This window comes from Seriola aureovittata, chromosome 21, assembly GCF_021018895.1.
Source record: "Seriola aureovittata isolate HTS-2021-v1 ecotype China chromosome 21, ASM2101889v1, whole genome shotgun sequence".
NCBI lineage: Eukaryota > Metazoa > Chordata > Actinopteri > Carangiformes > Carangidae > Seriola > Seriola aureovittata.
Window position 1 is genome coordinate 20594667 of NC_079384.1, and position 13307 is coordinate 20607973.

Here is a 13307-nt window from a genome sequence, read left to right on the forward strand (position 1 = left end):
GTGAGGAGGAGGGCTGCAGAGGGAGGATGGAGGTTAACTGTCAATTCAACAGTTTGTGCTGACATGTCTATGAATAAACTGGAAAAATCAATCAAATTAGCAGATCTAGTCAAATATGACAAAAATGTATAATTACCCACTAACTCTTTAACGTATCACAGGGTATCACACGGCAAACTAGTCTTCCTCCTATAGCAGACAGCTGGGCCGCAACAGTAGGAAGTGTCGACATTGAATCTACGCTGTAACCGTCTCTTCAACGGTCGCTGATTAAAGTCCTCAATAGTGGTGTAAGAGGAGGTCAAATCAGAAAACAAATTGTTCTTATTATGTCATGCTTAACTGCACTGACTTGCTGACTGTACTTTCTATTCTAACACACACAGCTGTAGCTTGAGACGGGCGACAGCGCTAACCACTGCTCCACCGTGCCACATTTCTGAGACAGATATTTTGAAATCCTAGTTTCTATGTTAAGATCTTATATAAATCAAGTAATTGCTGCATTATACATTTCCTGCATTATACTTACATACATTTAAATTTTTCCCTTTCACAGGTGAAGAGAACTGAAGCGTGGTGATCTACTTCTCCAACTCCCTATGGTTCACTTAAGGATTAAGGTTAGAGGGCATCCAGAGGTAAAGGTGTGAATAATTTAAAGCAAAGTACGTCCTGTTGAAATGTTCTGTTTAAAGTGAGAGTGATGTGCACCGCTCAGTGTTGCTCTGCCACTGCTGCTGCTGCATTTCTGCTTTGCAAACACTGCTATAAACATCGCTGCTAATGCTTCTGAAAATGCTGCTGTTGTTCATAATAGCATCTCACAAGCCTCACCTCTGAAATACCCCTGGTGGGGGTGGGGGATGGGGGCCTAAGTATTCCAAGTCACTACTTTGTGATGAGCTTGATGTTTGCTTATGGGAAGTGATAAGTTCAACGCCGAGACAGCAAACACAGACTCTGTAATGGATGCTCTAGAAATCACCAACAATAAAACAATTGCACGAGATGGCTGATTTAAATATAAGGAGCTGTGAGCAGAGAGGACGTTCTTAATGGGAAAGCCGCAGGTGCCTCGTAATTTTACCTCCAATGGTTCATCAGTCACTGCTCTGTGTTCTGGCTCTATCACAGCTTCTGATGACCAGCTGTCATCGTAGCCAAGGGCTGTTTTCGGTCTACTTTCTGCAGTTGGATTTTGCAGGAGCAGTGGATTCACTCTTAAGTGTCAAGTCCATGTGCATATACAGATACCTACTGTATATTTATTGGAAATTGCCATAGAATTAATATTCAATGATGTATTTAATGTGTTGATGACTTTTCATACTTCCTTGCATGAGGGATAACTCAAGATAAATAAAAGACGCTAGGGGCTTTATTTTTGTGCTGATGCATGGGTCCTGCAGCGCACTGAGGTTATTTCCTCGACCGCGTCAGGTTGGTATTTCGGTGACTGCTGTGCGCCACAGTGGGAACAGGTCCCTTTATTTAGTGAAATCACCTCCATATACCTTTTTTTAACCGGCTGACATGTGATAATGCAGACCAAAAAGCTGTACTGTGGCATTAATGCTAGTCAGACTGAAAACAAGATTAACATGTGGTTCTTACAGCTCTGTAACCCCCGACAGTCTGTGGGTAGTCTGTCTCCTTTACAGCCGTCTGAAGAAAGCAGGTATGTCTCCCATCTGCAGTCTCTAACAGGAGTGATGTTGTTGCACTGTCAATCCACTATTATGATCACAATGATCTTTTTGTTTACTGCAAAGGACAAGATGGCAGCGTGCACAGATGCAGCAGCTTCACTCTCCTCTGAACTAAATAACGTACTGTATTGGGGACACACACTGAACTTCGTTCCAAAGCTGTGCAACGACAGTAAAGGCATTCAAACTCTGAAGTACGTGCAGCAGATCTGCTGGTTTAATGTTGTGCCACAAATGTTGTGCCAACAAATGTTGTGCCAAGACTTGTTTTTTTATTGATTATTCTATAGTTTCTACTGTAAACCGTGTGTTGGATACAGGCACATTAGTCTAATTAAAAATCCTACATCAATTAAAACTTCTCTTTCAACTAATAACTCCCTCAGGATGGTCAGTTTCTTGAGAGTGCAACTTTAGAAATTTTTTGTGGATCACGTTTCTAAATGTGATGATGAGCCAGGCAAATATGAGTTTTTCCATGTTAAACAGATGAATCCAGGCTGATTGATACATTAAAACGAATGACTAACTGAAATAAAGAAATAAAACATGAAAAATCTGGTCTACATTTTTAATTCTACTCTTACTGTACAATGTTATTTAATGTCAGATGATTCTGGATCTTTGTATGACAGATAGAACAGTGCACTATTAACAAGGAAAACATAACGATCACAAGATCTTCAAGCTGTCCAAAGTGAATTCAAATTAAAAGACTAATTTTCTCCTCTTGACAGTGCATTTCAGCTGTTCTCTACCTCCCAGACATAAAGTTTCCTCTGAAAAACACCTCGTCACAGCATTCTCACACTGTCACTGCATCATGACAGAGAGAGCTTTGTGTTTAAAGGGGATGAAAGAATTGAATGTGATTGGCTATGATTGTCACAACCTCTAACACGCCAATCGCTAATGTATCGTAATGTATTATTTCTGATCCCATGTACCACAGGTGTGCCTGGCCACGAAAACATACAAGTGTGCTTGGTGCACTGAGCGGGGCGCATTTGAGAGAGCCCTTCCTGGTTCATGAAAACAGATCCCTATGTGATTTAAATGTTAAGACACTTACATGCTTTTACATGATTTAAGCAAAGAGTATTCCTTTAAGCTTGAGCGCAGACAAATCCAAACACACACACACACACATACTAGCTTGACAAGTTGAGCTACTGCATTGAAAAGTATCGTCTGGAATAACAGAGGTGGATCATTTACAACATGATATAATACTTAAAGTCTACATTAAATCCAGGCTACAAAACTCTATATTAAAAACATGAAAGGTGAAGAGTTATCTCTGCTCATAATTATATTATAATAATCATATTAAATATATACACAATCTCGTTTTGGCTGAATTTGCTTCTGCGCTCTTGAAAAGTAGACTAGAGCAAGAGTACTATACAGATCCAACTGGATATAAATGCATTCCCCATAGTGTATGGTGCCTGAGTGCAGTAAGGTTGTGTGTGTGTGTGTGTGTGTTCGTCGTCTCACCCCGAACATTTGCCGGAGGTCAGGATCTCGGAAGCGGAAGGGGATGTTGGAGACGTGTAACCTCTTGGGCTGCTGCTTCCCGGACGAGTCGTTGGGCTGCAGGTGGAGCTGCTGGGAGCCCTCTGTCTGTACAGCCTCCTCGGCCTGCTGCAGGGAAACACACAGCACGTCACAGGTTAGCTCCTTTTGTGAGAGGTGAGGTTGTTCAGCTCAAAACTAGAACGGGATGGGGCGACATATCAGTAGAGGAACAGAATACTGACAGAGCAACATGGTAAAATTGGGCGGGGGGGGGGGGGGGGGGGGGCATCAAAGAGAGCTATATCTGCATGCTCCTGTGTGGGTTTAAATTGTCAAATCAGGGTTTATTTTATGACTGATCTCCCCTCTCTCTGCTCCAGAGGCATCAATATGTGACCTGGGAGATTAAGAAAGTTGTCTGAGAGGAATAAAAAAAAAAAAAAAAAAACATTTAACAACATGAAAAATGTCTACAGCAAAGCCAATATTAGAATGGGCCTTGTGGAGGAGGATAGGAGTGAAGCACAGTGGAGGTAAGTGATGTGTGGCCTGGCTAAGCTCACTCAGGACACATAGACCACCTATTGGTATATAGTACATTCATACTGAAAATGTCAACACCTCATGATTTATGTTCAGTCTCAACATTCAGGGTGTACTGGTGTGGAGGTCAGAGAGGTCCAGTTTAATATAAAACCACACTATTTCCCAAAATTTAATCAAGTATTTCATTTGTCAAACCACAACCATACACGTGAGTCATGTATTAAATGTCCCATATAGTGAAATGGTAGATGCCCATGTGTTGTGTGATTATAAAGCAGGTCTAGGTTCTATATTAATACTCTGAAAGTATCAAAGCCTCAAATGCACACAGAAACTGAGCCTTAAAACCAGCCGTCAGGACTTCTGGAACTTTGTGATGTCACAACAAAGCAGATACCACCCTCAGCCACGCCCACCTGGACCCACCATCCAAACTTGTAGGATTTGGTTTCTCTGAGTGTTTACCTGTAATCTGCTATATTTTTACTGGATCACTCAGAAAACAGTCAGCCAATCAGAAGAGAATCTCAGAGCCTCCTCTCTTCTGATTGGCTCACCAACCTGTTGTTACTAGAGCTCCATAGAGAAGCCTAAGAGAGGAGATGTGAAACTATATCAAGAAGAAGACGGCTGGTAAAGACAGTATCGCAACGAATGAAGAAATTTCGGAAATATTTTATTTCTCATTATGTTCTGAATTTAAAGATGTAGAATAATAGATCTATATATCCATCGAACCACCTGCCTGTATAGAAGAGTATTGTGATTGGGAATTGGGTGAGATGGAAAGTGAAATCAACAGACAGACTGGTGCCATGTCAGCACTAACATAGACGCCTCACTGACTGTCTTTACATTCAACAGTCAATCAACATTTCAAACCTTTCCTAGGGTCGTGCACTTTTGGATATTGACACAAACAACAAGTTTGCAGACTCAAGTAGCTAAACAGTGGGGAGCTCAGAGTGGAACTGCTGCTCTAGCAAGGAGCCAGGTGAGGTGGTTTGGACATGTGGTTAGGATGCTTCCCTGTGTTCTGGGCATGTTCGACTGGAAGGAGACTCCAGCCGACCTGAAATGAGTCGCTACTATCAGAATCAGAACCATCAGGGCAAACAGAAGTCAATTAGTTTCGGTTGGTTTCAGCCCAACAATTTATGTTGCACATTAGGAAAACGAAAGGTTCCTGGCTTCACTGCTTACTGGGATGTTCTCTATAAATTCATGTCTGGTAGGTTTATTACAGCTCTTGCCCAACTCTACATTGCAGATACAATAACTTGCTTTTATTCTGTTCTGCTTCCCTCAGGCTGGGGAAGGAAGTGGCATAATTTAGGCTGGCTCTGTATTGACTTGTCCTCTTAACTTGGAGAAGTCAGAGGAGCTGCAGTCAAAACTCCGTTAACTTATGGCATTTACCATCTCAAAACTTTTTCATGGGAAGCTCATGTATAAATGCAGTACATATGGCAGAACACAGCCATGGGTGACGCAGGAACTGAGTGTTGAAACCAGTGGTTTAACTCTATGTGGAGGCTGGCAGGAGAAAAGCTTATTGGATCTGTAAGCAGCAAAACAGCAACCTGGCTGTGATCCGGCAGTTTACTTAGGAACTGTGTTTCGTATTCTGTCACAATGAAGAAAATCAGCTGGTTAAAGAAGCAACTCTGACTGTTGGTAGCAGCCAGGAAACAATGAGTGTCTCTAGACTCAAGTGGAATTTAATGAATCCTTCTCCAGTAAAAATAATCATAGGTTGTTTCAGGCGTCTGAACAAAAGACTAATGCGGCCGTTTTTCTTATGAAGACAGATTCCTCATTTTGTGGTTTTTGATAAAACCAGACAGTATTTGTATTGATGTATGAAATATACTCCTCAATTGGACCAATGGTTAATTTCTAATGATTCATCTTTGCCACTTAATGACTGAATATTAAACTGTGTGAGCTTCTGTTTGTGTGACTGCAGGAAAAAACCCCAAAAACAAACAACTGAGAAAGACAAAGATATGGATCTTCCCTTAAATGCCTTGGGCTACATCCCAATTCCCTCAATTGCATCCACTTTTCCTTCACGTGCGTCTTTGTCCCTCCCACTGAAGATGCGAGGAGAGAGGCGGGAAAAGATGCAAGGAGAGAGAAACTGAGGAAATATATTTTCAGAGGAATGACAGATCCTTTCCATCATCTGAGCTGGATCACAACTGGATCACCTGTCAGTGTGCAGGTGTTAACAGCTCTGTAACAACCATTGATAATTGCCCATAAATGCACTGTACAAATAATAATAAGGGTAAAAAAGATCATTTCTAACTAGTCACCTTCAACCTTTAGCTTCTGAAAGCCTGGCACCTGATGTAACTCCTCTCCCTTCTAATCTGATGTGGTCAGTGGAATTTTTTCCAGACTGATTTATATTCCCATGCGTATGTTGTGTGGCTTTGTGTGTTTGTGTGTATTTACATCATAAAGCCCTTTGATAACAAATGTTTCATAAATAAAAAATACAGTTATTATTGGCATTACATTGTCATGATTCCATTATAATGTAAAGACTGTGAAATAATCCTGTTCAAAGTAGCTGATGCATCACAAATCCCCACATAGATGAAGTTTCCTCTGTTGATCCCTGTTCCTCAGCCGGTGTGTGTGTGTGTGTGTGTGTGTGTGTGTGCCTGTGCGTGTGTCTGTGTGTGTGAGTGTGTTAGCACGAGAAGCTGGCTGTAGTCTTTCATTAAGTTTAGCATGGTATCAAATGGAACAGCTTTAATGCTGTAAGCCGTCTACTGCCACAGTCTAACAGTCTGAAGAGCCAACATCAGCCTGTGCTCTTCTCTCTCTCTCTCTTTCTCTCTCTTTCTCTGTGGTTGCCATGCCTCCACCATCCATGGTGTGTGAGCAGCCAGGCAGGAAGAGGAAATAATTACATGAACAATATCATACACAAGCAGGCCGAGCTTCCTCCCTGTCACCAGGAAACCAGTACAAAGCTGTGTAGTCTGCATGTGTGTGTGTGTGTGTGTGTGTGTGTGTGTTTGAGGAGGGAAGCTATACACAACTAATCTATGCAACCAAGCCTCCTTTACACACACACACACACACACACACACACAGAAGGACACAAGCAGCCCAAACCGCTCCAAACTGCCCTAAACACCCCCACCTGATTAAATAGCCAGTTAGATCTCCGACATGTTTGAGGGAGTGTGTGTGCGGATGTGTGTGTGTTACTTACTGAGCTCAGCAGTGCGACTGCAGCCCACCTCCTCAGGCTTATAATGGAAGCTATCACATCTAAGCGCTGCCAGATAGGTAGATTAAAACGCAGCTAGACGGCTCCCGAGCCTTCTCTCCTCAGGAATTAGACCAAGACACACACTCACACACGTACACACACACACATGCAGGCACACAAGCATATGCAAGGAAACATAACCACGTTACCCTATTGATTTAGTATGACACATCCATGAAGTTGGGGGACTCACAAGAGAATAAACAATAAGAATGGTGAAAATGGAAGACGCAGAAGCTGAAATATCCTCACGTAGTGTGGGTCAAGCTGGAGGGCGACCCCTGTGTTCAAACAACATCCACTAGAGAGAGGTCAAAGGTCAACAACCGCAAGCTAAAGAACGATCAAGCAGGGCATTGACTTCTGACAACAGAAAAAATCCTTACAGGGTTAGGGTTAGGGTTACAAACACAGGGGTGACCGTCTCCTCCCAATATACAACCCCCTGTTGTCACAGAGCCCAACGTCACACATCTGTGACAGCAGCTGAGTTTTCTCAATGTCAAGTGACCAAGTCCATCCATGGAGGAACAACATGGGATGAACTGTCACTTATGTTTGGCCACAAAGACAATTTAACGTGTGGAATTCAAGATTCTCAACACCAAACAATAAAGTGAAATCAAATTAAATCTCTTTCATTTTTCATTAAGTTTAACAAAAGCAAACAAAGCAACCAACAAATACATAATAATATAAAAGAATTTTGTTTGAAAAAAATCTAAATAAACAAGTAAGATAGCTGCAAATACCTAACTATAGCAATTGAGTAAATGTACTAAGAAAATAGAACTGAATAAAAGACAACTTGGACAAATTTTTAGGTTTTTTTCCACGCACAGCCAAAATATTATCAAAGCCATTCTATCATATATACAGAATGTAAGAATAAAAATCATTTTTAGAATTTATTCTTTTACCAAATTTCATGGCCTTATATTTAAAAGTTTTTTTATCCCACTGAAAACCACAACTGCCTCCCCCCTTTTGGATTATGTACTGTGAGCGTACTGGTCCTTTAAGAGTGATTTTGCTTTTCATCTCCACCCATGAATTCCACCCCGTGTTTTTGCCTGACCAGAGAACACACACGTGGGTCATGTTTTGTGCCTCGTGAGTCACGCAGCCTCTACTGAGCCCGGTAAGCGTCCGAGCACCGACCTGCAGCAGGTCAAAAAAATATTCTCTCTGTTCTCTGAGACCCTCTCACTTCTGACTTGATCCACCAAAAGCCATGTGGAGAAAGACCACCACGAACGGCCTGAATCCCAAGAATCATGTAAACAGAAGATGAATTTTGTAACGTCAAAGTCTAATTGTTATTTACACGATTCAATTTCAGATTCTATTGATGATTTTATTCTTGTAGTTTTTTTAAAAACCTGTATCAAAAACACCTTTTCATATAACAGTCCACAACTACACCATCAAAGTAGCTATAGATTAGAATTCAGACTGGACAGTGCAGCAGCAGACATATTAAAATTTTTGTGACTTTTCATCCTTCATTGGATCTTTGTGTAATATAATTCTGTAGATCTGAGAGGATCACACAGACTTTGAGGACTTTAATTACCGTATTAGAATTACTGAAAAAAATCAACCAGAGCAGAAAAAGAAGCTTTACAACATCATCCTGCTAAATCAACTCAAGACTAGCTTCCTGTTGTCTTCTGCCTACTGGTGTTTTTACTGGTCTGACTGGGAGCTGTGGTCCTGAACTCACTCTGTTACTCTGCACTTTAACTTCTGCTATCTGAGCTTTCCAGCCACACCATCCACTGAAACACGAGAGGGCTTTTAATTTGAAACGATTAAAGGAAGCATTTGGGTTTGTAGGAACAGAACACCTAATGCAGTAACTTTAACACGGCAAACGGGAGCAACTGAAAACTACCACTATGACCGACTCTACATATCAAACAGAGGGAGTTAGACATGAAGACCTGCCTCTAATAAAAGTCTGTTACGTTCTGGAGTTGAAGTTGATAAAGACTAAACTATTGTAGATCCAGACGGAGACTGTGCTCTGTGTCAGAGACTCAATAAGAAAGATTGTCTGTCTCTTGTAACTTTCTCTGTGAGTGATCATGTTACAGTAAATAAATCACAGCTCAGTCTTTGTCTTTCATTTATCTGTTTGGTGATTTTGTCAGACGACGTCACAGTTATAAAATCAGGATTTGACCAGAGGCGGTCCAGACATATATTAGGTTTTGACCTTGTCTTGTTTTCAGTCCACTATTAACTACTTCAGCATCATGATGATAAAGACACAAACATGTAGGCAGGTGGGCGGAGCTACCAAACAGTGAGGGAGACAGACATGAGGGAGATGATGGCCAACAGCCTGCTGTACTGGGCTGATCATCATGGCACAGCCACATCTCTCTCTCTGTCTCTCTCTCTCTCTCTCCCTCGCTCCTTTTCTCTGTCACTCTCTGATGTTTTATTTCTTTCACACTGAGCCACCACTACTGGGGAGAAGTCCTGGTTCGCCCGATGGCCACTCCACCTGTGATGCTGGGATGTTAGAGGCAAGACTGATAGACTAATCTTCATTTTTTAGACAAAGAAAAAAAAAAAAAAACAACAACACAGCATCAACCTGATGTACTGCTCTGACAGTATATTTTTGGACAATAAATGCAGTAAGTGTCTTTTAGGCCACGGTGACTGTGTGTGTGGTGTCTTACTCCTTTATCCTCCACCAAGTATGTCTCTTGACAGTAACAATTACAGCCTGTGACAAACTCTCCACAGTGACTGTAAAACACTCCCAGTAATGCTGACTGTACCAAGTCTTCTCTCACTGGACTCCCCAACTCTGCCATCACTGTCTATACAGTACAGTCCCATGCCTTCCCAGCATGCTCCAGTCTTATTGGGCCTGACAGTTTGAAGGCTCTTCAACTAGAGGCAACTGTTGGTGCAGTTAACTGTAGTGTTATAGAGTGTGTGTGTGTGTGTGTGTGTGTGTGTGTGTGTGTGTGTTGTGTGTGTGTGTGTGTGTGTGTGTTTGCGGTTCTATGCTGAAATGCAGCTGAAATACAGCTCATTTGTCAGCCACATGCAGCCATGAGTGTATCCCTGCTAGGTGTGAGTGTGTGTGTGTGTGTGTGTGTGTGTGAATGTATAGTTCATGCATGCATTTGCACACTTGCTTGATCTGATGGCGAATGTCCAAGAGAATACTAAAATCCTTTTAAATGAAATCTAACAGTTTGGTTTATATCATCAGGATCTCATTTACTTTCTTGTTTTATGCATCCTCTCAGATTCTGGAGCTTATTGGGAGCACAGGGTGGGGTACTTTTGACTTTTTAAGTTCTAGGTTTCATGTTGTGTGAAGTGCGGTGTCAAAGAAACTTCAGAAAGACAGTCCTAGAGTCGGCAAGAGAGGCTTCGCTCTCAGTTCCCTGCATTCTTCTCAGCGTTACCACCCACCACTACAAAAGCATCTGGGCTGAGCTGAGCAGCGAGGAAACTCTCTGCCTCAACTAACTATCTCCAAACCTTAAAACCTTCAAAGCAGAATGGCACTCCAGGGACTGGTCGCTAAAATATACATATGTTAAATTATAAAACGGCGGGTTGAATTTTTGATTTTACTGTCTGCAGCCCGTTGCATTCTGAAGTCAGATTCAGCCCACAGCTTGGCTTTTATCTCACAGCCACTTTAACAATAATCTGTTAAAGATTACTGAGCAAATTAACTAAAGATGTACTCACAGGCAGTTTTTCAGTTATTGATGAAAGATAAACATCATCTGCGTTCTTTAACTGATTATTATTTAAAACACAGCTCTGACATGTAGGCTTGGATCCATATTTAATAAATAATATTTATCAAATATTGCAATTTTTCCCACCATATGTAATATTTTTCACAATATTAAATTTTTTATTTTTGCCCTTTTTTTCATAATTGCATGTTTGCACGGTCTGCCCTGCTGCCAACTCCAACCCTCATTTCACTGCTTGCTTACTGTACACATCGCCTATACCATATACATAAAATACTACAATATACATTTTTATTCTTATAAAAAACATAAAATATAACAATATAATTATATATTATTGGTGGGAAGGAAAAAAACCTTCTGCAATGATTTCAAATATGATGAAATTTGTTCTGGAATGCATCAAGACTTAAGATTCAGGATACTGCCTGAACCTACTGACCTGGGCTACAGCTCATTTACAATGAATACCTGCCGCAAGCCAAGAGCCACAGTCAGATTAACTGTGTGCTAGATCAGGAGTTTTCAAAGTCTCGGACTGTGGGCCTCCAGTCAGACACTTCACAAAGAGTTGCCCCCTCACCCAACCTTAACTTACTTTGCTCAGTTCCTGGATGCCTGTGGGATCATGATTATGTTATTTGAGCCCATAACCAAATTACATAGTTAGGATCATTTACATATCTTTTTGATAACTAATATAATAACTTGGAATATTTTTTCTCTTCCATTCACTGAGCCTTCCCTGAAACTGTGTGGAGCCCCCCTGGTGAGTTCTGCCTCCCACTTTGAAACCCTTTGCACTAGGAAGCTGATATTAGTTGTATCACTAAACAGGATTTCATGATCCGGTGACTTCAGGAATTACATTGAATTTAAAACCAATTAGAAAATCTGTCATCAGGCTCTACAATCTACAGATTCTACCTCGTAACTATTAAGGAGGACATCCGCTCACCCTTCCTCATCGACTCAGCTCAGGACAAAGATCTTTACACAACCTTCCACATCTGTACAGGTTAGACGTTGGCTTCACAGATAGATCAATTCATAAGGTTTAAACAGAATAACGGGTGACAGGATGGACCATACAGAATCAATGTGAACACATATGCAACTGGCATGAGGGTGGGTGGCAGGAAGGAGGAACTAAGTGTAGATATGCCAGAACTGTACTATGAATGATGCCTCATCATAATATTCACTATGTGGGGCGGAGGTCACGGTGTATTCTGCTTTGGTGCCGCTCCTGTCCCTACGCACACACTGAATGTGTTTGGAGGGGACTGATGAGCACAAATTACTGTGAATGAGACAATTTCATTTAACTTTTTTTTTACTTTTTAAATCAGCAGAGTGAAACATTTATGCATTTGCATGTTTGCACTGAAATATTTTTTAGCCTTGTTGTGCAGGGAAAAAAAAAAAAAGAAAATTACATTAGCTATCAGACCATCAGTCAAGTCCCCCTAACTATTTTAGCCTTCACTGATGCCACCTTCTTAATGAAAACACAGGAAAACACAGGGGTACCTAATAAACAGGTAGATGTGATCTGATGTGACTCACCGTTACTGTGTTGGCTGTGAGGGCGGGGGTGTTGCTGTCATTTCCCGGCTGTTCGCTGTGTGTGTGTGTCGGCGTGTACAGTGTCAGGGCGTGCTCGGCCACCGTGCTTGGTCCCGTGTAGTCGGCCGGTTGGTGGGTATGGGGCGTGGCGTACTCAGCAGGGATCCCGTTCTGTGGTGGAGGGGGGTACTGGGCCGGTGGGAAGGGTTGGGCCATGGCTTCAGGGGGAGCTGGGGCCTCTTGGTTACCCTGCATGGAGGGATAGAGATAGGGACAAGGACAGAGGGAAGGAAAAGAGGAGAACAGGTTAGAAAGGTTTGTTTCTCAGCGACTGGTTTAGTTGTGTACGTCATGTGGTGTAGTGGTATAAAAGAAACGCAAGCCCGCATGTGGATAAAGACCCGATTACTCCCAAGTTTGGTTTCCAAAATGGTTAAACCCCTTCCATCAAAAGCAGCAGACAGAATTCTGCTTCACCTTCCTGTCGACCCTAACGGTGCTCAGCATCCTTCAAACTAAGTGTCTGTCAGACTGTCTAATGGCCTCATGGTGGGATCAGAGGTCAAGTCTGAGGTTGGGGGCAAGTTCGGTACTTCTCTCTCAAACTCTCCTTTCCCATTCTTCATACAACTTCCTCTGCCACTTTTCATGTGTACAACTGAGTGCAGCAGCTTGCGTGCCTGCAGAGAGAGAGACTGAAAGTGCACACTGTTATCCCCATTTGTATTATTCATTGTGTCACTCTTCTCTCTATGAGGGCGGGGTTTGTTTGCCCCGAGACGAGACCTTTTGGAAGATGTATAAACTTTTGGCCACGTTTACACAGACAACGCTCAGACCGCAACCTAGTTTGTCTGAAGCGCACTCAGAACTTCAGGATGAACTTATCTCAGTGAAAGAAATCTGACAGGAAGGTTT

The 13307-nt window shown here is 42.0% G+C and overlaps 1 protein-coding gene across 9 annotated transcripts in view; it reads right to left on the bottom strand.

Moving 5' to 3' along the window:
- Positions 1-13307, bottom strand: part of rbfox3a (RNA binding fox-1 homolog 3a) — a 594924-nt gene that overhangs the window by 62487 nt on the left and 519130 nt on the right. For 8 of the 9 annotated variants that reach the window (XM_056365235.1, XM_056365232.1, XM_056365229.1 and 5 more), the window contains 2 exons: positions 12390-12638; positions 3213-3359 (listed from right to left, as the gene is read on the bottom strand). In XM_056365235.1, coding sequence (XP_056221210.1) covers positions 3213-3359; positions 12390-12638 — 396 coding nt within the window. The remainder of the gene's footprint in view (positions 1-3212; positions 3360-12389; positions 12639-13307) is intronic. The other variant, XM_056365233.1, reaches the window with a different exon arrangement.